Source organism: Podarcis raffonei, chromosome 14 (assembly GCF_027172205.1).
Source record: "Podarcis raffonei isolate rPodRaf1 chromosome 14, rPodRaf1.pri, whole genome shotgun sequence".
NCBI lineage: Eukaryota > Metazoa > Chordata > Lepidosauria > Squamata > Lacertidae > Podarcis > Podarcis raffonei.
Genome location: NC_070615.1, coordinates 6,914,405 through 6,939,116, shown reverse-complemented (window position 1 = coordinate 6,939,116; position 24,712 = coordinate 6,914,405). Strand labels below are relative to the sequence as shown.

Genomic DNA, 24,712 nt, shown 5'->3' with positions numbered 1-24,712 from the left:
AGAGGAAGGGCTTCCCCCACCCGCTGGCGGCACGTGGCCCTGGAGGGCCCGGCTGGCCTCGCGCTGCCGCCGGACCCGGAGCTCCCGAGGCGGCGCGGCCAGCAGGGGGAGGCGGCTGCGTCGGGGCGGCCGAGACCTCGCGGGCGGGGAGAGAGGAGGAGGAGGAGGAGGCGGAGGCGCCGAGGAGGCGGAGGCGCTGCAGTAGCAGCGGAGGAGGAGGAGGAGGAGGAAGGCAGACGAGGCGCGCGCTGCTCCGCTCCGCTGTGCCAGGCGAGCAGGCGAGCGATCCACTGGCTGCTGCGACGGGCGCGATGGGAGACCGAAGCGGCGCGGCGTGGACTCCTTTCCTCGGAGCCGGCCGTGGAAGCGCCCTGCTCCGGCCGCTGACAGGAGCCGCCGCCGCCGTAACCGTACATTGCCCGGTAAGTCGGTGGAGGGACGGCAGAGGGTGGGCCGGGCAGCGCCGCGGAGAGACGCGCAGCTCCGCGCTCGCTCGCTCGCTGGCCTGGGAGGCGCCAGGCGGCGGCGGCCCCGGGAGTGAGGCGAGGCAGCCACCGAGTCCCAAGGGAACCCAGCCGCCCTCCCGGCGCGTCCCCACGAGGCGGGCGGGAGCAGCGGCGGCACACGCCTCGCCCTTGCCCGCTCCTCGCCGCCGGTGCCACTCCGGGCTGAGCAGGCGCCGCGGCGGGCTTCTTCGAGACCCCGTGGAAGAGGCGCCCAGCCCGCCGCCGCCGGCTTCCAGCTCCCTCGGAGTCTCCCCTCGAGGCGGGTGGGGGGGTTAAATGCCGGCGTGGGGCTGGGGGGCTCTCCCACGGTGGAGGTAGTTCCCCCGACTCTTACGTGAGGGGGAAGAAAAGCCTTGATGGTGACTTCCAGTGTTAGTGGAGCCCCCCCCCCCCCGCCAATCGTCTCCGGACGGATCCACGGAGCTTTGCGAAAGAGGCTCTTCCTGAGCGAGGACACATCGAGGGCTGGCGATGGGCAGGCGGCGGCGGTGGACGGAGGAGCAACGTCGAGATGTTGCCCGATGTCAGTTTTCCTTTTGCAAGCTTGCCGAGTTTGGAGGGTCTCCTCGCCGAGGGAGAGCCGAGAGGATTCAGCGCCCCCAGCCCCCTCCCCCGAAAGAGGCGATTGATGGAGCAAAATGGTTTAATGTTGGAGCTCTCAGTCTCCTGCCGGCGAGTTGCGAAGCGGGCAATAGATCAGGGCGCATTAAAAGCAAGCGACGAATTAGTGAGATGGAAAGGACTCCTAATTACCCTTCGGAGTTGACTCCAAAGTAACATCGCAGGAGACAAACATGCCTTCCTAAGCAGGGGAGGGTTTGCTAGGACATTGGCATGGCCCCTTCTCTTTGGTTCAGATCCTTCTGCCCCCAGGGGACAGCTGTGCACACTCATTCTGCACTCTTGTCCTCAGAAGCCCCTTTTCTCCGGGTCTGGGAAACCCTGATGCTGCTGGAAGATGCTGTCAGAGGGTCTCCCCTGAGCCAGTCCCCTGTGCTTGGCCACAGAGCTGTGGGGAGCCTCAGCACCAGCAGGGGCCGGGCTGCTTGGCAGCAATGTGTCTCCACTGCCCCTTGTCACTCTTGGTCAAGAAAAGGGATGGTGGCGGCAGCAGCAGCAGCGGGGTTTCCCAGACCCGGAGAAAAGGGGCTTCTGAGGGGCCCCAGCTCCTCTGCTGTCCTCAGGCTGTCTTCCCAAAAGATTCCTTTCAGTCTCTTGCTTCTGAGTGATATTAGCAAACCATGGAATGTGGCCAAAAGCTGGTTTTGAGCCTAATGTCTACGTCATGTGGCTGCCAACATTGGGGCCCCAAATTCTGTTTCGCATTGTGGCGGGGGGGGGGGGGACCTCCGCTATCACCTGTGTGCAAACCCAGCCTGGACCGGGAGGGGTCTGGCTTCTTCGCACAGAATTGGGTTCCCAGGGTGAATCCGGAAATCTTTTGGCAAGGCTCTTCTGCAGTGGCTGTTATTTCTATATCCTCTTGAGAACATGACTGGAGACGCTTATCCATAATGCATCTAATTTTGGCCAGGTGTTGGACCCATGTCAGGTTTTTGTCACCAGAGCTAAAGTCGCCCCAACCCTCCTTGATGGAGCAAGCAGACCCCTGTGATCCAGTGAAGAATCCAGCCCCATCATAGGGTATTGAGTGCATTTGAAGCATGACTCTGCAGTTAGCGGGGATTCATTGATGTGGCCTGTTCTGGTGGCAAGGTGGGGGCGACTAAGAGAGAACAGTGGACAATATCACTTTCCCCAGAAACTTGCAGCGTCTTTCTCTGCGTAAACCTTGTGCTGGAGTTTGTAGGTGAGGTGGGAGCTAAAACCAGCTGTTGGAGTTTGTGGGTGAGGTGGGAGCTAAAACCAGCTCCATGGATCCAGACAGATCCACGGAGCTTTGCGAAAGAGGCTCTTCCTGAGCGAGGACACATCGAGGGCTGGCGATGGGCAGGCGGCGGTGGTGGACAGAGGAGCAACGTCAGATGTTGCCCAATGTCAGTTTTCCCTTTGCAAGCTTGCCGAGTTTGGAGGGTCTCCTCGCCGAGGGAGAGCCAGGAGGATTCAGCGCCCCTAGCCCCCTCCCCCAAAAGAGGTGATTGATGGAACAAAATGGTTTAATGTTGGAGCTCTCCAACATTACCCTTGGAGCCAGAGGGTCAGAGCCCCAGAGTGACTTGACAACCCACAGCAAACTGCGCACCTGTTCTTCCGACTTGCGGCTGCAGCTTGGTCCTGGCTTAACGGGGCTGGAGATCAGGCTCAGAGAGGGTTTCAGCTCAGATGCAGACCACTCCAGGGGCTGGTGGGTGCCTGCCTTCTGCTGTGTGGGGTTATCATTCTCCCAGCCAGTTCCTGAGCTGGTTGATTATATTCATCTAAGGATTTCTGCTGAAGGAGGTTGTGGGTTGGGGCTGCCTATTGATAATCCAGTAACAGCTTTCTTCCCCTTCCCCATACCAATGAGTGGCATGCGCAAGGAAAGGCCTGTTTCAAACCAGTCTCTGGAGTGTGGCAACTGAGCACAAAGTTCCTTTTGTTTGCCCTGCTCAAGGCAGGGGACAAGGTCCAGCTGGGGACTCGGCTTCCCCCATGGCCACCAAGACTTCTCCCCTGGTTTGGTTCTGCTGTGGGCCAGTCTGAATGGAGCCTTTCCCCCTCTGATGCCTGGGCGTTTGAAATGCATTCACAGTTGTTGTTTTCTGGGACTTGTCACATGCCTTATAACGGTGTACCAAGAGAGACTCCCTACATCTCTTTCCACAAGTCCTAGATATAGCCTATCTGAGGGGTGGAGAACTTGGAGCACTCCAGATGATGCTGGCTTCCAGTCTCGGTCAACCTGACCAATGGTCAGGGAAGGTGGGAAATGTAGTCTTGCAACAGACTCCCCCAGCCCTGACACACACTTCATTCAAATGGGTTAAGTCTGCTGAACCCTATTAGTAAAGCTGTCAATATCATGTTAATTGTGCACTGGACATCATGCCAAAAGGCATTCCTGGAAGCCCTTTGCACACTTGTTGAAACGGCAAGTGCTTTGAGCAAATGCAAAACTTCCCTTGGCCAGAATATCCTTGGCATCCTCAGTGTCCCTCTTTCGCTTTCCCTTCTGGCTGAAGAATGTAAATAGCACCAGAGAGAGACTCAAAAGCAGCCAAAGGGTCAGCACCTCTTGCGGTGTTGCTCTTTGGCCTTTAGAAGCTTCTTCGTGGTATTCCAGTTTTAAAAATATGCCCCTTTCCTAATAGGGGACAGCTGCCTCCCACTTAAGAGGACATACCATATATATATATATATATATATATATATATATATATATATATATAAAGAAAGAAAGAAAGAAAGAAAAACAACAAAAATACATTAAAATGAAATATATATATTCATTTTAATGTATATTTGTTGTTGTTTTTCTTTCTTTTTTCCCCCTTTTTAGTTGCTAGAAGGTGATGGATATTTGTTTACTTCTTTTTTTTTAAAGAATATTTATTAAGTTTTCCAATTTTTAGACAAAACAAACAAACAAAACAAACAGAAACATTAAGCAAAAGCATTAGATTCATAAACCATACTTTTAAATAACAAATTTCTCAGACCTCCTCATACTTCTCCTTCTTGTATCCCAATTAAGATTATTTGTTCAGCAAATCCTTCATTTCAAGCATTACAGCTTGTAACATTACCTTATTTTACAAACCCTTTCCCCCCCCCCGTCTATGTTCTTATATATCATTGCAGCTAGAAACCTCTCAATTTCAATCCAACATCATTCAGCATTCCTTAATTTTACAATATTTCTGTAAATAGTCCTTAAATTTTTTCCAATCTTCTTCAGCCAACTCTTCTCCCTGGTCACGGATTCTGCTCGTCATTTCTGCCAATCCCATACAGTCGATCAATTTCATCTGCCATTCTTCCAGAGTGGGTAGATCTTGCGTCTTCCAATACTTTGCGATGAGTATCCTTGCTGCTGTTGTAGCATACATAAAAAAAGTTCTGTTCTTCTTTGGCACCACTTGGCCGACCATGCCCAAGAGAAAGGCGGATATTTGTTTACTTCTATATTTCTTTTCTGTGTGTGATGTATTAAAAGGACATACTCTGTATTGATGTATTTCACCAAATTCCCAAAAGATCGGAATTTCCCAAAAATCACCCCCCCCCCGTTCCTTCCCTATCTGAATCTCTTAAGCACCCTGCTTGCCCCCACCCACCTGTGGCTTATCTCCCTGAATCCACCCCCTCCTCCTGCACCCATTCATTTGCCCCATATAGACAAATTCAAAGAGGGATGCTGGCTGTCCTCCCTCGGGCCCAGCACACTCTTCCCATGATAGCTTTTGTCACTCAGCCAACCACTTCCATTTCCATTGCAGGGTGCAGCTGGTCCCGGGAGCAGAAGAGGGGCAGGATGGCAGCCCCTGCTACTGCAGATCCCCGTTCGTTCCCCCAAATGAGTCAAGGGGATTTCTTTCCCTGAAAGAAGCACATGAAGTTGGCCTGGCCAAGCTTTAGTAGAGTCATCCTGCCTGCCCTGTTGGGGAGAACAGAGTGGAGAAGCCAGGGCCACACAGTGAGGAGCGGGTGGGTAGGAGCCCAGAAGCAGATGGATGAGAGGGAGACAATGCCCAAGGGCAGCACAAGTGAGCGGGGGGCGGCAGCATCTCCCATCAGTAAAAAGAGAGATTTCCTAGGTAGAAACACCTCACAGCTCCCTTTTAAATCTGAGGGTGCTCCAAACGCCCCCCTCCCCCCTTCTCTCCTGTGTCACTTATGAATCTTGTTCCTGCACGAGAGAGGAAGCCAGTAGGAAAAAAGGGAGATGGAATGGCGAGCAATTTTGACTCTCATTGCTGTTTTAATATATGAGGCTTTTTCCACTTGACTGAGAGATGTGGAAAATTAAAATGTCATTAAAAAGAAAATTAAAATGTCATCCTGAGCATCACTTCCAGCGACACCCCTACGGGCAGGATGAGATGCGTCAGTTTAGAAGCTCCTTATTCAGAAACTCCCATTGAAGTCCCATTTTTGGGTAATTTGAAGGCTCTTGACCACAGGGAATGCCAAGAGCCACCAGGGTTTGGCACAGACTGCCAAGGCCACCTCATTCCTACCTTCTGTCATTATAGCCTTGTGTTACTGTCTTTTTCAAATGGTGTGTGCCCATCAAAGACCTCATAACCAGTACTTCTGTCTCCTGCTGATGCTCAGCTCTGCATCCCACCATAAGTTTTGGTGGGTGGAATTCATTTTGTTGTACATGAAGTCTGTGCTACCAAATGAGAACTGTGCTCCAATGAGCTTCTCTAAGATCTGCCTTGGATTTCTTATTGACTTCTGTGCTCCACTGAACTCTCCTTAATCTTTCCCATGGTTAGCAAAGCACGAATGGGTTGGGGGCTGGGCTGGGAGCAGCTAGATGTATGCAACCTCTGCCTTTTCCCTGGGCCTTCCAAGCCTTGTGGCTAAATTGCAAGCACTGGTAGGTCCGTTCTGGGAAGCTGCTTGCAGCAGAACACATGAGATATTTCTGAATGAGCTGTTTTGACTCAGACAATCATTTCAGGTGTTCAGTTGTTTACAAGACAAATGCTTGGAAACTGTATTTAAAAATCTCGGTACTAAACACTGTAAACTTAATTGCAAAAATCAATTTTTTGCACCCTGCATTAAAATAGTAAGGAAAGGATAAATCTCAAGGAATAATATTATCCACAAGGTTGACAGGACAAGACTGTAACAGCTTCTGAAGGGGGGCGGTGGGGGGTGTCAGCAGCCTTGTTAGTCTGGCAGCAAAAACAGCCCAAAGGCCTTCAGACACCTGGAAGGCAGACGTGCTGCTTATTGTATAAGCTTTGGGGACACCCATGTCCGCTTCATGAGAAGCAAGCTTGTTTCCTGATACATTTGTGCGTCTTGAAGGGTCTTTTGCCTGCTTCCTGCATGGCCTGAGAGCCGCCGTTCTTTCACTGCCTGCAGTTGCACATTGCATAACCATCCTTCGCATCGCCGGAGTCAGCGGTGGTGCCTGGCTGCAGGAAGTGCTCTTTGGCTGCTCTCGTTCTAGCCGATGCGAAGGGCAGAACAGCTGAACTGTAAGAATCCGTAGGCAGAGGGGGAAAGCACCAGCCAAGCTGGCGACTGGCTGAGTTTGCAGAAAGATATCTCAGGGTCCAAAAACTTTGGGGTGTCTTTTTTAAAAAAAGAAAGTTACACATGTACAAGTATCCCTACACGTCCTCTGTGTACTCCTCAAAGCAATTACTTGTAGGCAGTCTCTTGGATTTAATGTGCCTACCCCATGATGTCTTCTGAGCGAAAGGGCTGCACGTACTTCAGTCTTGCTGAATTTAGTCAAATTTGTTTCCAAGTAGTAGGAGCTAACAGCCTTTCCTCCTCCTCCTAGTCAAGATCCCTCTTAACTCTAAAGCTGTGAGGGCTGAGTGTATCAAAGTGTGCCATGAAAACTTCTTGCATGAAATAACTTCTCCTTGATCAACTTTTCATGTTTAGTTTGGAAGTCAGATTTCAGCAGTGAAGTTTCTCCTAAGATCAACGGCCTGTATTAATATGCATTCAAGAAAAGCAGATTCTTCAAATGTATCAGTTTCGTTCTTAAAAACCCCATATTGCAAAATGTCAGGTGTTGTGAGCAAGTGTCCAGCATTTCTTGGGCATGTATGTGAAATTGAAAATTTTGGTTTAGGAGCCATAGTAACACCTCTGCTTTCCTTCTAGATGCTGCAGAGAGCGATGGGGATCAGGACCCAAATTTGCTTCACCTGTGAACCTCCCTCAGGAATTGGTTTCTACTGATTCGCTGTCAGACTGTACAGAAACGGTGCCAGCGCCCAGGATTAGCCCTTGCCGCTGTCAGCGCGATGACTGCCTGAAGACTGTGTTGGAAACCAGCATTCTCATGGATAGAAAATTGCCATCTCTGTGGGAAAAGGCCCACTGAAATCACCCTCCATGGTTTCTGCTCTCTTTAAGAGCCTGATCTCTTCCTACATATATAAGATTTACAAAGGAATGTTTACAAAGAAATTGGGCAATAGTACAAAGAAGAAAGAGAGCTGTCAAAGCAAACACGAACAAGAAGTTCCCCAGGTTGGGCACATAAAGAATCCCAAGTTCTCAAACACTTTGAAAAGCACGGTCAAAAAGATCGCCAAGTGCTCCTCCGCCCGTAATTTGTCCACCGAAGAGGAGGAAGGCAACAAAGAATTCTCCCTCTCCCCGACCTTCAGCTATCGGGTGGCAATTGCAAACGGACTGCAGAAGGGTGTTTTCTTGACAAATAACAATGAGGACCCATTCCAAGATCTATCTTCCAACGAGAGCTCGTATTCAGAGTCCTTAAGTGAAGTCAAGGGCCCGAGTAAGGACCAAGTGTATTCGTCCCACACGATGCCGGTGAGACGCAACCGGAAGAGCCTAAACAGCCTCGCCCCCTCGGATGGGAGCTCTGACGGCGAGCGCACTTTGCACAGCTTGAAGCTTGGGGCCTTGCGGAAGCTGCGGAAATGGAAGAAGAGCCAGGAGTGCGTTTCCTCGGACTCCGAGCTCAGCACATGGAAGAAGACCTGGGGCCTCAGGAGCAAGTCCTTGGACAGAACAGCTCGGGCCCCCAAGTCCAGCGCCCTCGAACCCAGCTTCAGTTCCACAGGCTGTATCAGCCAGACCCACGATGTGATGGAAATGATTTTCAAGGAGCTTCAGGGAATCAGCCAGATTGAAACCGAGCTCTCTGAGCTGCGGGGGCACGTCAACGCCTTGAAGCAGTCCATTGATGAGATCTCCAGCAGTGTGGAAGTCGTGCAGAGCGAGATCGAGCAGTTGCGGACGGGCTTTGTCCAGTCCAGAAGGGAGACGAGAGACATCCATGATTACATCAAACAGATTGGGCACACGGGAAGCAAAGCCAGCCTGAGGTTTCTCAATGTCCCGGAAGAGAAGTTTGAAAATGTTGAGCATGTGGTGTGTAGAATTCTAGTGGAGAAAATGGGGTTTTCTGAAAGCCCCAATCCTGTGAAGATAGAATTTGCCCAGCGGGTGGGGCACCACAGGGAATGCCCCAACGCCAAGCCCAGACCCATTCTTGTGTACTTTGAAACGCCCCAGCAAAGAGATTTAGTTTTGAAAAAATCTTACAAGCTCAAAGGAACTGGCATTGGGGTTTCAACCGATATCATCTCTCACGAGACTAAAGAGAGAAAGGACAGAAGTCTGCCTTCATCGCAGACGTACGAGAGCATGGACATGAAACTGCTGCCGGTTGACCTCAAAACTAAAAGGCATGCCTGGGAATCCCCTGACAGCAGCGACAGGGAACTGGAATCGGATATAAACCGGAACAGTTATGCAAAGATATCCAAATCAGCACCACAAATGAAAAGAAGTACCACTAAGGCAAGAGAGGAGTCTTCAAATAGCAGACTCCTTAAAGGAGCCGCAGATGGTAACACTGTCCCAAACAAAATTAATTATAATGAAGAGTCACCAGGGGCTGAGAGCCTACAGGCAGAGTCCAAGGGCGGCTGTTACTCCAGCATGACCCCTCTCTGGCAGTCGCAGAATGACTTTGGAACACTTAAGCTCAGCCGTTCAGAATCTGACTTTACTAAACTCTGCCAGTCATACTCCGAAGACTTTTCAGAGAATCAGTACTTCAGCAGAACCAATGGCAGCTCTCTCTTGTCTTCCTCTGATCGAGAACTCTGGCAGAGGACACATGACGACCCATCCAGCTGGGGGGGTGGTTCACAAGAGCAGACGTTCAGTCAAGGTGGCCCCCCCTACAGGGTTGAGAATGAAGCGGAGAACACAGAAACGGTCGACAGTGGGCTCAGCAATGGGGTCATGTGTGCGTCTGGAGACAGGAGTCATTACAGCAACTCTCAAGTCTCCTTAGAAGATGATCTTTCGCCATGGAAAGACTGGAATCAGCTGGAACAGAACACGGACTTGGGGTTAGATTCGTCAACACAAGAAGTTTTGGCTTATGACTTGAGTAGCTCTTCTGACCAACAGGTAGACTATGGTCAGATTTCTGACCTCCAGTATGACACAGAAAGTTATGATTTCGCCCTGGATAGCAACTCTCCCTCTGGCCCACAGTTCAGTAATGAAGCCGAGAGCCAATGGATTGGCCAGTATGACGACTACCAGGAGACCAATGCCAACACACTGTATCAGAACCAGAACAGGAAGCCCATGATGTACCGAAGCCAAAGTGAGCTTCCAAGCGACGACTCTGAGGAAGCCCCTCCAAAGTCTTGGCACAGCAGGCTGAGCATTGACCTTTCGGACAAGACATTCAGCTTTCCGAAATTTGGAAACACTCTGCAACGGGCCAGGTCAGCCTTGGAAGTGGTATGGAATAAAAGCACACAGAGTTTGAGTGGATACGAGGACAGCGGGTCATCTTTTATGGGGAGGTTTCGGACTTTGTCCCAATCCACTGCTAACGAATCCAGCACAACCCTGGATTCGGACGTTTACACAGAGCCTTATTACTACAAAGCCGAAGATGAGGAAGACTACAGTGAGCCAGCTGGAGAGAATGAAACGGATTATGTGGAAGTCATGGAGCAAGTTCTTGCTAAACTGGAGAACAGAACTAGTACCAATGAATCGGAGGAGCTGGTCCAGGAATACGAGCCAGAGCAGACTCCGTACGAAAGCCCTTGCGCTGTTTCGCAAGAGGATGACACGCCTGACGGCTATTTCGATGCTGGTGTGGTTGGTGGTGATGTGATGGAATTCACAGAGGATACAGTTGTTGAAACAGAAGCAGAAGCGCAGGAAGATGAAAATCAAAATGTCCCCGAAGTTCCTGTTCAGATGCCAGTGAAAAAAACAATTCGGCCTTCTTTCAAAGATGCTGCTTTGAAGGCTTACAGGAAGCAGATGAGTGAGCTGGAGGAGAAGATCCTTGCTGGAGGTACAGCACTTTTGACATTCTTAAATGCATAAGTGTGTATTTGTGTGCATCTATACATATGTAAAAAGCAAACACACACATCTCTAAAGAACATGCCTTGGGTTCTGTAGGTGCTGCTATTACTCCTGTGGAATTCTGTATCACAGAAACTATTTAACTTAAGGAAGAAGAAATAATGCTGGTTTCAGTAGGGGAATTTTGTAGCTTAACCCAAACATGACTAGTCGTCCGACCTAATTCACAATTCAGTTAAATCCAAAGAGTTCAGATGCTTCATCCCATTGAAATTGATTGAGTAAATTGGCTTAAATCCATCCGAGTGTGGCTAACTGAATTGAAAATCAAATTTTTTGCATGTGTCCCCAAAAAAGAATTTCTTGATGGTTGAAATGTTATCCTTCTTAATGTATCTAGCTCTGTCTTGAAGTGATGAATGCTTTACATATCATGTACTCAAATCCCTTCTAAAGCGCAGGATGGGAGCATCCTCATTCTGGAATCTTTTCTGTAAAAAAACAACAACAAAAAACCTGTGGGAGTTCTAGAACTGATTTCTCAAGATCTTTTTGGCCTGTCCAATTCATCGAACAATTTGCTGTCATTTACTAATCAGTAAGTGGTCCAGATTGTGTCCTAAGAAGAAAAGGAGATCTGACATGCAAGAGAGGGAAATAAATGGTGTGCTTGTCCAGCAGAGATCAAAGAGGCTTCAGGAGAACTTTTAGGCCTTCAAGCATTCCCTGAGCATCGGACCCTAATAGGGGACATGTTCCTATGGCTCTGTACCATGGGGCCTCCAATTCAAATGCTCAGTTGGTTGAATGCCTTTGATGCGCCTCTAGGTCAAGCACTGCCTGTGTAAGGCACATTTTTGGGGTTGCGGAAGAGGAGAGAAGTGCTCTGTTGCATTCTGCTGTTCTAGGCCAGCCACATTGATCTGGTTTTTCAGGTTGGGGCTATGCGTGTTCTCCTACAGCTTTCAATCAAACCTTGCATTTTCATAAGGTGGAGTGTTGTAATGGGTCAAGAGGGAAGTTGTGTGAAAGAAAAACCCTCTTTTCTGTTGGGGTCCCCTTTCTGACTTCAGAGCTGCCTTTCTGTTCCCCACAGTGGCCCTGAATGTGGGTGGGGGGCCCATGCCTCACAGAACATCTCTTCCCAGGCAGGGGAGCTTCACCAAGCATAAACCATTGGGGGGGGCGAGCTGAGGGGCTGCACAGCCTCCTCTTCCCAAGCAGGTATGCTGGTGCTCACTTTGCACAGTGGTGAAGTTGGCCCCTCGCTTTGACGGGCTGCCCCCCTTCTTGAAACGAGCAGGATTGGCCCTAGAGGGGGAGCTGCACCTTGCACTTGTTGGACCCAACAGGGGACTGCTGTGGGGAGGGATCCTGTGAGTCCAGAATATCTGGAGGGCACCAGGTTCATGGAGGTTCAGAGGAAGAGACCACTGCTGCAAAATTTTCTGGGGTTGCCTCCCCCAATCTGCCAATACGGCAGATGACTCCCTTGAGTTGCCCATATAGCGACGTCTTCGCTCAGAAGGTTTTTAGTTCTGTTGAGCCAGAAGTCAACTCTTCTACTGCAGCCTCAATCTATGCAAACAGTCTTGGCTGCCACCCTCCCCACTGCCCAGCCACAATCCATAACAGCAAAGCATCTCAGGACATGGGTCCAGGAACTTGAGCTCTGCTGATGTAAACAAGCCGCCAAGGGGGATTCTGGAGGTGTGGGGGAAATGTCCAGGTGGGAGGTGCTGAGCTGGATCAGGAGCGGCCTCCATGTGGCTTAATCTTCTGTGCCACCGCCTGATCTTCATGTGAAACTGGCCATGATCAGCCTCCCAGCTGAAATGAGAGGCTGGGATGATGCACCTCTCCCTCTCTTGTCTGCTGTGGTCCATGCCGGATTCTTCCTCAGGGCTGGTGGAGGACATGGATGGCCTTCAGATCTCCATGGATTCTGTGACATTCATCTCACAGCCAAACAGAGAAGGGGTGTTGTTTTTGGAGCCATTGATTGGCTAAGGTTTATTTGCAACCATGGGCATCATCAATGTAGCTTTGCCCGGCTCTTTTAAATACCGAGTGGGGATGGAGGGGATCTTCTAGACCAGGGGTCCCCCAACTAAGGCCCGTGGGCCGGATAAGGCCCGGGGGACTCGTTTATCAGGCCCACGGTGACTGCCACCGCCTGCTCTTACCAGCACTGCACTGTGCGGCTGCCCACTTCTGGGTCAGAGGAGCACTGGCTTGTGCACATGCATAAGCTTTATTTGTGCATGCGCAAGCATTATTTGTGCAGGCGCAAGTGTTATTTGTACATGCGCAAGCATTATTTCCTTTGCACATCCAGGTTGGAGGAGTCCCGTGCACATGCGCACACACTATTTCCGGTGCTCCTCCAACCTGGTAGTGCACCGGAAATAGCGTGTGCACATGCGTATGAGCACATGCTCCCCCGCCCTCCGGCCCACCACACGATCGGCACTGGAGACACCGGCCCGAGGCGCACTGAGTTTGCTGACCCCTGTTCTAGACTGTGTTCTAGGCAGGGCTTGGATGGCCCTTTCTTTCTTCCTGCAGGCAATGATGCTTCCCTGCATTCTGGCCTCTGATGCCTGTGCAATCTTTCAGTCTCTGCATGTTTGTGCAGTGAGGCATCTCAGTCTACTCCACTTGGGAGTGTGTTGTGAAGCAGCGGGAAGCCGCACCTGAGGGTGGTGGGAACCTGGTTCTGATGAAGCGGTGGTGACTTCCCTGCTGGGATCCTGTGTCCTGCGAGGCTTGCTGGGAGCAGCTCAGCTTCAAAAGGCACCAGGATCCCACTCTGCCTGCCGACTTGGTGCCCTCCGGCTGTTGATGGACTACAACTCCCAGCATGCCTGGCTATTGGCCCTGCTAGCTGGGGCTGATAGGAGTCCAACACCCTCTGGAGGGTACTAGGCTAGGGAAAACTGCTTGCTGCTCTGGGAATGAATGGCTGGAGGACTCAGACGCTGATTTGTTGCACTTCATTATCTCCACTTGCAAGCCCTGGGGTGGTGGTGCATTGCCCCCTGTCCGACTGTCTCTTGCTACTCTTCCATCCTCCCCAAAATGTTTAGTCATGGTTGAATCTTGCTTCTCCTCTTCAGGCTGCTGTTCCTTCCTTGCAACTGCTGTTCTCTGGCCTCTCTGGCACTCCCATCTCTGGGAAGTACCAGCCTGCCTCCTCTGCTTCCATCTCCTCCTCTTCCGCACTGCCTCTTTCGCTCCTCTCTCCTTTGCTTCTGCCTCCTCACCCAGATTCCTTTCTCTCCTTCCTGCTGTCCCTCTGCAGACAGGCTCCCTTGGATGTGGCCATATCCTTGTCGTTTTGCTCATCATTCATCTTCCTCCTCCTTCTCACTGTCCCTCTTTGCCAGCCCCTTTCAGCTTGCTCCCTTGTTGGGTCAGGTGAACAACCCAAGGCCCACTAAGTCTTGCTCCCAGTGAGCCTTTCTGAAAGGGGCTTGTCTTCCCCTCTCATCCCATAGCTGATGAAATCACAGAGGATGCTTGGAACCTGCAGGCCAGTGTGCCACTTTCATCTGGAATCTGCAATCTACAGATGTTCACCGCATCTGCAGTTCTTGGGATTCCAGGGGCATCTCAGTATGGGGGATGTTATGGACCTCATTTTTGGTTTCAGCTTCCTGGTCCTGGCTTGTTGCTTCTCCACATCCCCATCATACTCCTTCACGGTGCCTCCCTTCCGTGTCTTCAGTCCCCAACCCTTTTTGCATTGGGGAGTTATGGCTTTCCTTCTTACATAAGACTCAAGAGAGGCTGGCCCTAGGAAATGGGCTGAGCAATGGGTACCCTGCCCTGCCCGCTGCTGAGACGTCAGGAGGCCATGAGGTCCAGCTGGGTTTCAGTTCTTCTATTTCATAATAACATAGTGAAACAGCACAACAGTACCAAATATAACAACATGCAAAGATCAGGGCCTCCGCAGCCCATTTTCCAGACCAATTTCAGTCCTATTTTATTCAAAGAAGTGCGCCTGTGCTGAGAGCAAGGCTCACGGGTGGCAGCACAGCCTCCTTTCAAGTCTGGCTGTCGCCATGGCCTGTTTGGCTTACCTGACTGGCAGACCAACCTGTGCCCTGGCCTGAATACAGGCACTCCATCAAAAGTGTGCGATGGGATTTGTGGAACACAGGCCAGGCTCTTTGGCCAGGGATTTTCAGGGCAAAATGAGAATGCAGAAAAACTTGGCCATAGAGTTCCAAAGATGCTTTGAGTGACCCAATGATGGGACAGTTCATAGAATTGTAGAGTTGGAAGGAACTACGAGGGTCATCTAGTCCAACCCTCTACAATGCAAGAGTCTCAGCTAAAGCCTCCATTTGCGCTTCCATGGTAGATTTCTGTGCAGATCTGGTAGTGCTCCTGAGCCTGCAGGGATTAACAATCCAGCAACAACTATGTGCTTCTTCAAGCTTCTGTGGCCTCTTGATGGAAATAGATTAAAATATATTCACCAGAGCTGAGATCATACCTGGGCGTGAATGTCAGCCTCAAGGGCATATTTAGACATTGCCGTGCTCATCCCGCTGTGGAAAAGAGCACAAGTTAATCTTTTAATGCTTGGATGAAAGGCAGTCCCCCCTCCTTAGTTGCACCGCATTTGAATATTTCTCCATCATTGCATTTCGGAAAGGGAAAAGCAGCCTCCATTAAACTCAACCCAGGGCAGACAGAGCAAGCAGCATTCCTGAACGACAGAGTAGCTGAGCTAAGGAGGGAGGTGGGCTCACTGGAGAGCCACTTTCTTGGCGCTGCAGAGTCCCTGGAGCCTCCTATCAGCCCCCACCCCAAGCAGCACACCAAGGAAGGAAAAGGAATCATAGAATGGAAAAGTAGGATGGGTCCCCATAAGTCATCTAGTCCAGCCCCTGGCCAATGCAGGAAGTCTGCTGACTGATGGGGGCAGCCATGCTGTGCTTGGGAACCTCCAGGACACAGTACTCCAGGTGACGTCTGACCAAAACAAAATAAAGCAGCACAGTAACTTCTTGTAATCTGGACACTCTCTTCCTGTTGATCCAGCCCAGAATTGCATTAGGCTTTTTGGCCGCTGCATTCCAGGGCTGGCTCATACTTTGTTTTATATTTATTTTTTAATTTAATGTGCTTGTATCCCGCCTTTCTTTAAAAAATGGGATTCAAGGCGGCTGACAAGATTTAAAAACATCCTTATAAAATGACACAGTAATAAAACCAAACCTAAAAAGGTAAAGGTACCCCTGCCCGTTCGGGCCAGTCCGGACAGACTCTAGGGTTGTGCACCCATCTCACTGAAGAGGCCGGGAGCCAGCGCTGTCCGCAGACACTTCCGGGTCACGTGGCCAGCGTGACAAGCTGCATCTGGCGAGCCAACGCAGCACACGGAACACCGTTTACCTTCCCGCTGGTAAGCGGTCCCTATTTATCTACTTGCACCCGGGGGTGCTTTCGAACTGCTAGGTTGGCAGGCGCTGGGACCGAGCGACGGGAGCTCACCCCGCCGTGGGGATTCGAACCGCCGACCTTTCGATCGGCAAGCCCTAGGCACTGAGGCTTTTACCCACAGTTAGAAGCAATAGTTAAAATATATCAAAACAGATTTAAAAGCAGCATTAAATGATGGTCTGCCCTGACAGCAGCCCAGTGGTCAGCATCATCTGCCCCTTAGTTTTCAAAGGCCTGTCTGGATAGGTCTTAGCCTGCTGGCAGAAGGATAACAGCAAGGGAGCCAGTCTTACCTCTTTTAGGAGGGGATTCCATAATATGGTCTGCTAAGATCTCCAGGTCCTTCTCCTGTGTATGCTATCAAGTCAAGTGTCAGTCCATCCTGAAACGCAGAGGGGCAGCTGAGGAAAACAGGTGGAGGTAGGGGCAAAAAGGAGAAGAGCATGCCGTTATTTCACTTGCAATTTCCTTATTTATTTATATTCTTTATTTAAATATTTCTAGACCACAGTTTCTTTTTTTTTTAATTATATTTTATTAGTTTTCCATACATTTATACCACAATAACAATTTGCATTAAACTTTTCGGTTTTTTGACTTCCTTCGGCTTCTCTGCCAATCATTCAAATTCTAATTTTTTTAAATACACATTTCCAAATTTTAGTATTGCCTTTATACCTACCCCCCTCTTATATTTTGCTTTTTTACAATATTTCTTATTCTGTTACAGAGCTTCTTTAAATGCCACTAACGTTATTCCGTTATCACTTATACATTCCCAGTATTCTGCTAATTTTCTCCAGTCCTCGATGAATTTTTGATCTCGTTGATATCTAATCTTCCCAGTCAGTTTATCAAGTTCTGCATAGTCCATCAGCTTCGTTCTCCACTCCTCCAACGTTGGTATTTGTTCTTGTTTCCATTTCTGGGCCAGTAGTATTCTTGGCGCTGTCACTGCATATTGGAAAATTTTGTAGTCCTTTCTATTTATTTCATTGCCAACAATTCCTAAGAGAAAAGCCTCTGGTTTCTTAACAAATGTATATTTCAACATTTTTTTCAGCTCATTATATATCAACTCCCAGAAGCTTTTCACTTTCTTGCATTCCCACCACATATGAAAAAATGTACCATCTTTTTCTTTACATTTCCAACAACTAGACCATAGTTTCATAAAAGTGCAGCAAGGCGATATGCAACAAGCGAGATCAATAAAAACATCCATAAATGCTGGTTGGTTAAAAGAAAATCCATATTCCAGAGGCCTCTCTAAATCATGCCATTTTTAGAGGACGTCTAAAAGAAGTCAGGGTCGGTTTCTGCCAAACCTCTACTAGCAGGGAGTTCCACAGGGCAGGGTTTGAAGCACTAACAGCACAGTCCCTAGTAAAGGCCAACTGAACCTCAGGGACCACATCAGAGTGCCCCATCAGAGAATCTCAGCGATCAATGTGGAGCATACGGAATTTGCATCCCAAGCTGTTTCAGGATTTGTGAATTAACGCAGGAACTTTGAGCCGGACCCAGTTGCAGATTGGCAACCGGTGTTTCTCTCTCAGTGGCGCAGGGACATGTCAACCGTTGCCTACTCCTGTGAGCAACCCAGCTGCTACATTTTGCACTAGCTGCATCTAATAATAATAATAATAATAATAATAATAATAATAATAATAATAATAAATTATTTATATCCCACCCTCCCCAGCCAAAGCCGGGCTCAGAGCGGTTAACAACAATAAAAGTAACACAACATTCTAAAATCAATTCATTTTAATATCAGTTCAAAATCAAATTAATGGCAACCATTGGGCTAGAGTTCTGTGAGGATTACCAAAGGAGGGGGTCAGGCTGTGCCTTGGCCAAAGGCCTGGTGGAACAGCTCTGTCTTGCAGGCCCTGCGGAAAGATGTCAAGTCCCGCAGGGCCCTAGTCTCTTGTGAAAGAGCGTTCCACCGGATCGGGGCCACAGCCGAAAAAGTCCTGGCTCTGGTTGAGGCCAGCCTAACCTCCCTGTGGCCCGGGACCTCCAAGATGTTTTTGTTTGAAGACCGTAAGGTCCTCCGTGGGACATACCAGGAGAGGCAGTCCCGTCGGTACGAGGGTCCTAGGCCGTATAGGGATTTAAAGACCAGTTACAAGGGCAGCCCCACATAAAGCATGGCAGAGTGATCAAGTCCTGAAGTTATCAAGGCACAAACCCCTCTGGTGATGCTGTCACTGTCCAGGAATGGTTGCAGCTGGTGCTTCAGCTGGAGCTGGTGGAAAGCTCTCCTGGCCCCAAAGGTCTCTTGGACCTCTAGTGACAGAGATGGACAAAGGTGTTCCCCCAGACTGTGTTCCTGCTCCTTCAGATGAAGTGCCGTGCAGTTGACACATCTCCCCGACACAGGAACCACTCACCCACAAGGTCTTTGTCTTTCCAGAAGTCAAGCTCAATTTATTGACCCTCATCCAGTCCACTACCGCAGCCAGGGTGCTTTGATTTAGCAAAACACTTTGGCAAGGTAGAGATTCTGGGGGCTCCTGAAAATATGTGTAGCTTTTTCAGGAGCTGTGCAGAGACAGGAAAGGAAGCATCAGCACCAAGTGTGAGATTGTTTGCCAGCCAGTCCTCGAGAGAGCTGGTCAGAGCCAGAGGGAGGTTCTGGCGGGCAGCGATTTCCTGTTGGCTCTCAGAGGCTGAAGTGAGTCATCCAGAGCAGTGTCTAAGCAAGTCAGGTTCCAAATTGAAGTGAGGCAGGATCCCCCTTGCAAATGGGCCCACGGGGTGAGGCGTTATGATGCTTTGAGCTCGAGAGGGCCTGCTCTGAGTGCATTTAGATTTGCCAGCTCTGTGTCCTTTGGACTGAGCCAGGCTAGCACTGATGTGCTATGGGAGAGTCTCTGGGTCTCTCGGCTCCAGGGGAAATCAGGTCAAAGCCTGTGACCCTTGTGGCTCAACAGTTCTGGGCTTTGCATTTTGGTCTCCGCACCAGAGAATGGCTGCAGCTGGACATGCCAATCTTGTGGACTTGCTTTTTGGGATGGGGGTGTTGTGCCAGGCAGGGGCCACTGGACTCATCTGGAATTTGGAACTGCCTTTGGATGTGCTGTGTTCATGTGAGCTCTTATATCAGCTTTGAATAAACATTTCTAGGATTGTTCCTATAACAAAGATAGCAAAACAATAAATGAATACTAAACAACCGGCAAAAGACTGGTGCAAAATATTCAGCAGCTTCAAAACACCTCAAGTTCACAGTCATGGGGGAGATGGCAAGGTCTCTTCCTGGTACTGAAAAGGCATTTGCAGGGGAGGGGGCAGGCGAGCCTCTCTGGTGGGGAAAACATTTCCTAGATGGGGAGGGAAGGTGTTGCCTAGAGAGAGGAAGGGGTCAGGGGACCCTGAATATAGCCTTGAGATCAGCAATGATGGAAGAGTCCCCTGTTTCAGATCCCTTCTGAAAAGTGAATGTTGCAGGTCTTGGCAATGAGGCAAGCTTAGAACTACCCTTTCCATGCCCGGGCCTGACTCTGTGCAGGCTGCTTGCCTGCTCCGTCTGACTCCTGTGGCCAAAGAAAAGACTGTGACAGAAGAGGAGGAGGAGAAGCATCTTTGTGTCTTAGCTGGAGGTCAGAAGCATCTGAGCTCTGGGCTCCCCCTGTGTAAATAAGGCAACCCCCTTCTTCCTTAAGCAGCGAGAGGATCCGGGCCATTGAAGAGCCGTTTCCCTAATCGTGGCATGTTGTGCTCATGTCGCATATAGTAGTTTACGGATAAATAATGCCTGAGCTTAAAAAAGGCATTTGGCAGAGCAGCTGGAGTGGAAATGGAAGTGAAAAGGAGGTCAGGCTTGTGTGTGTGTGTGTGTGTGTGTGTGTGTGTGTGTGTGTGTGTGTGCTGGGAGGGAGGGAAGCATTGTGGGTGCACAGCCCCCTTTGGAGTAAATGGGGATCGTGCAATTGCACTGCAAGGTTTTTCAGCTGCTTGCCGCTTTTGGGGTTTGCTGGATGGGGACTCCTATAAAGCCACAGGGCTTTCCCCGTTCCCCTCCAACACATAAGGTCACCTGTGTCCCCCTGCAGAACAGCCCCCAAGAGCCCGCTGCGCTCCAGCTGTTGCTGGGCTCCAACTCCCATTAGCCAGGAGCCCCAAGAACATGGGGGGGAGCGCCAGATTGGGAAAGGCTGCTCTCAACTGTGATGATCTCCATGCCTGTCTAACCCCCTCTGTTACAAAACCACTTCTCGCTGATTCCAAGAAAATGTGCTCCACGGCCTGGGTGACTTTCTCACTAATTTAGCCCTGGGGGGGGATGGAGGAGAGGCAGAGCTGGAGATCTGCCTTTTCTGCGCAGATAATTAAAATGCTTTTTGGCTCTGCTGGAGAGTCAGAGGGACAATTCAAGACCTTTTCTGCAGCAAGAGTTTTTGCGCCTCCCCGCATTAACAGCAGCATTTGAATTGATCACCGTTTGCTAGAGTGTTCTTTGCCAGTTGTGCTTCTTCATGGAAAAGGGAAAGCCCTTTCTGTAAAGGCCGCCTCCCCTCCTCACTTTCTCCCATAAATGCTAAATAACAGAGCAGCCCCTCAATGTTTGCACCTGGGGATTTGTCGATCCATCACTGCTCCTGAGCACCTCCCATGTATCTCTGCTCCATATGTTGTGTGCTGTTAATTTGGAGCTCCAGGTTTGCCCTCATGTGGCCATGTATTAATACATTCAGCCTCTGCAGCTTTTTGCCGGGGAGGGGGGTAATGGCTGGGCTTTTGCTCTGGGCCCCTTTGCAAACGCCGCCCCATCTCCTTCCTCCTTGCAGTGGATGATCACGGCAGAGAAGGTTGGCCAGAGTTTTCTCTGCACAGAAGCTTCACAGTCTTCCTAGTAACTGAGAAGGAGACGGCCACAAATGGTTGAATCCTGCAGGGCTCTGGCTCTGGGATGCAACGCCAAATCCTGGCAATTTCTTGGGCCTCCTGGAAGATTTCCTGGAGGAAGGGACACACCTGCCCTCTGCTCCAAAAGTGAGCACAGTTTTATTAGGATTGTGATTGAAACACGCTGGCTGAAAGAAGGCACAGGAACTGTTTTGCTCCAACCTGGGGGTGGGCTCTCCTTGGTTCATTCCACCTATTCAGACAGGCTGGAAATATGTGAAGTCAGGGAGTACTTTGGGCCATGGCTGGGTGCAGAAATGTCCATCCCTTCTTCCCCTTCCTTTTCTCTGGAGCAGATCAGGAGAGGAGGCTGGTGCACGTTGTCTCCTGATCCACGTTGTCTCTCTTTTGCAGAGACTCAGCGAATGAGCCCATTCCCCCTAATTTTGTGGCCAGCAGGCGATTGGCTCTGGCTCATTTGGAAAAGACACTTCTTGCCCCTCCTGCCTTGGGAGTTGGCATGGGGTGGCATCTCCTTGATCCTGTCTTTAACAGACAGGCACCCGTTTAACACCTGGCAAGCCCTCCGTAATGTGGAGCACTTAATACCCAGCCCCATGCAACTCCCTGCACCACTTTTAAGAGGAAAGGGGGGAAGAAGGGGGGTGACGGGTGCTCAGTGGCACTTGTGAATGGGCACAGGGCAGTCCGACATGCACTGTGGCTAATTTTCCTGCCTCGTTGCTCCAGAGAGGCTGGCAGCAGTTTTTCATTTCTCCCATCAACCAATCATAATTCTGCTCTGACCTTCTCTGGATCAGACAAGTGCTATTCATTCCTTATGATGCGTGAGCCTTAATATTCTCTTTTGAGCGCTGAACGTTGTTATATTCTCCGTGTCTGCTCTGGGCAACAGAACGTGCTCAAGGCAAATCCGCCTTAATACGTTTGCAGCGGAGTGGTAATTTTAGAATCCATTATTCCTGCATGGTTTCCTTTGGGTTGTTATGACTGATTTTGGTGCCTCCCTCGTTACCTCTTTGACTGCCTCCCAGCAACTGGGCACTAATTAAAGGATCATTGGACTCCAAATTGCTTGCCCCTGTAACCCTCCCTGATCCCTCCCAGTACCCACAGTTACAGAGAGCACTTGGGGGCTGGGAAATGGCTCTGTGCTGCCCCCTTCCAGGGAAATCAGGGGGCTGGGAGGGGCAGCAATGGAGCTTGGCAGCTTCTGGAATAAAAATTTCTAGAACTGGAACTTACTGGACTTTCTTTCCCCCCTGCCTTGAGAGTTGCTCAGAAATGCTCATTTACCCCATAATTAAAGGTGACACAGGGCCTGCCTGGAAGGCTTGCATTTCAGACCCTCCAAGTGTCCCTATTTTCCAGGGACGTCCCTGATTTAGAGAAGCCATCCCGGTTTCTGATTTGATCCTGGAATGTCCTGCTATTCCTTAGGCTGTCCCTAATTTCATTGGAGAAAAGTTGGAGGGGATGGAGTTATTTGCCTCCCGAGCTGTCTGAAGGCAATCCTGTAGAGGGAAGGTTTTTTTTAATGTTTAATGCTTTATTATGTTTTTTAATAGGTTGGAAGCTTCCCAGGGTGGCTGGGGCAACCCAGTAAAATATGTAGGGTATAAATAGTAAAATGATCATTATGGAATGGGACATCCTTATTTTCATTGGAGAAATGTTGGAGGATATGGCTTTTGCCATTAGACAAACTAGGCAGGGAGGAGCCAGGCTGTTAATTTGCTCTGTACAAGGTTCTACCCTTCTCCCAGACAAACATGCACATATACAAATTCTCTCTCTCTCTCTCTCTCTCTCTCTCTCTCTCTCTCTCTCTGTTGCTTACGCTGCTCCTAGTTACAGGCCGCGGAGCTCCAATTAAGTCAAAGTCCTCCTGTGTGAGCGCTCTAATTCTTCAGTGTGTGCCCTCAATTAAACCATGTAATTTGTAGTGTAATGGTTCTTTTACACAGGAAGCCTTGAGTATAGTTTCTAAACGCTGTGAGATATTTGTTAAGCCCTGCGTAAGAACGGCGTCGCCCCCAACAGCCCATTTGCTGATGGATCAGTCACTTTTGGGAGGTGACACAACCTTTTAAGATGCATCTCCCCTCCCTCCTCGTTTTAATCATTCCACCACCTCCACTGTAATTAAGGTATTGTAATTGAATTGGCTTTATTTCCATGGCCAAGAGAAAGAGTTTTAATTATTGCCATACATCTGTGTGATTTATGCCCATGGTTTTGCCCCCATATTAAGTATTGCAAGTTAGTTGATGGTCCTGGGCAGCTTGGAAGAAGAGTACAGAGGGCTGGGGAGGAAGCAGCTGGGCTACCCACAGGAGAGGGGAGAGATCCCCCGCCTTCTCCAAGGAATGGGCAACGCTATCCATCCATGCCATTAGGCCTCAGTTGTCTTCACAGCAACAACACTCTTTTTAAACCATCCTGACTTCCTTGCAACGCAGGGAAGTCAGCTCTTTATTTTATTTTCCACCAGCTTAAGGGGAAAGAGTGAGAGCATCTTCCACATGTGCAACTTCTCCTTTGGTCATGGTGGGGGTCCCTGGAAAAGGGCTGTTTGCTCGTGGTCTAGTAGCAAAGGGATTTGCTTGCCGATCAGAAGGTCGGCAGTTTGAATCCCCGCAACGGGATGAGCTACCATTGCTCGGTCCCTGCCCCTGCCAACATAGCAGTTCGAAAGCACGAGGTGCAAGTAGATAAATAGGTACCACTCCAGCGGGAAGGTAAACAGCATTTCCGTGAAGCGGCTTAGTCATGCTGGCCACATGACCTGGAAGCTGTACACCAGCTCCCTCGGCCAATAAAGTGAGATGAGCGCCGCAACCCCAGAGTCATCCGCGACTGGACCTAACAGTCAGGGGTCCCCTTACCTTTATCCCACCCTAGACAGATGCCAAGCTCCCAGGGCTCCGTGATTAAGGTTGGGGAGGGAAGAGTATCCAGTGGCTTCAACTAGGCAGCAGTGACCCTGAAAGGGAGAAGCATTTGGGGGCACCCTAACAAGAGGATCTGGGACTCTTTTCCTCCCAGTCGTTCTGCAAAGTGGCCACTCTGTGGGTGACTACCAGGCCCTGAGATGCCATCTTGGAGAGAGCTTCCATGCTGACACTTAGCTTAAGGAAGCATCTGGCACAGTTGCAAAAGCAAATTAAGTACTTAGCTGTAGACCACTGTGAAATGACAAGGGGCTTCTCTGGCTTGCATAATTCTGGACTGACAAGCCACCTCCTTGTCAGCTTCAAAGGCACCAGCCTGAAGCACACCAAGCAGCCGGCCTCGGTCAGTTCCAGCTTGGTGGTCCAGCTAGCTGCGCTTCAGCTGTGTGATTGCTAGCCTTGCGGCCTGAAGCAAGGGGGAAAGTGAGAAAGCCACAGTCCATCCACTTAGCAGACATGGTTGCCTATTGGAGACAGGCTGGTTTCAGCGCCATCCGGTATTCCCAGATCTGCACCACGATATAAAGCAGAGGCTAGGGTTGCCATATGTCTCGGAAAACCTGGACATGTCCTCTTTTTCGGAGCCAGCATGCCCATCCAGGTGGATTTTTACATTTTAAAGGAAATGTCTGGGTTTAGGTGGTTATTTTTGGGCTGCGGCTGCTGCCAGCCCGAGCCAAGAAAAGAGGCACGCGGGCACGTCGGCCTCACACGCCCACACCCATACACCACTTTCTTTGACTCGGGCTGGCAGCGACTTGGGCAGTCCTCTCTTGCTCTTCAAGATATGGCAACCCTAGCAGAGGCAGAGAGAACAGCAGGAGGAGGCATAAAAATAGGGACAACTGAAAAAGACGTGCAAGATCTATAAAAGACAAAATGAAGACTCGTGGGTGTGCTTGTACGCAATGTTACTGTTGCTCGTTCTGTGAAAGCGTATGTGTAAAA

The 24,712-nt window shown here is 49.9% G+C and overlaps 1 protein-coding gene across 4 annotated transcripts in view; it reads left to right on the top strand.

The window, feature by feature from the left end:
• Positions 1-248: 248 nt before the first annotated feature.
• Positions 249-24,712, top strand: part of UNC13C (unc-13 homolog C) — a 133,316-nt gene continuing 108,852 nt past the window's right edge. For all 4 annotated transcript variants that reach the window (XM_053364334.1, XM_053364332.1, XM_053364333.1 and 1 more), the window contains exons 1-2: positions 249-422; positions 7,251-10,458. In XM_053364334.1, the coding sequence (XP_053220309.1) occupies positions 7,485-10,458 (2,974 nt within the window). In that variant the 5' untranslated portion in view covers positions 249-422; positions 7,251-7,484. The remainder of the gene's footprint in view (positions 423-7,250; positions 10,459-24,712) is intronic.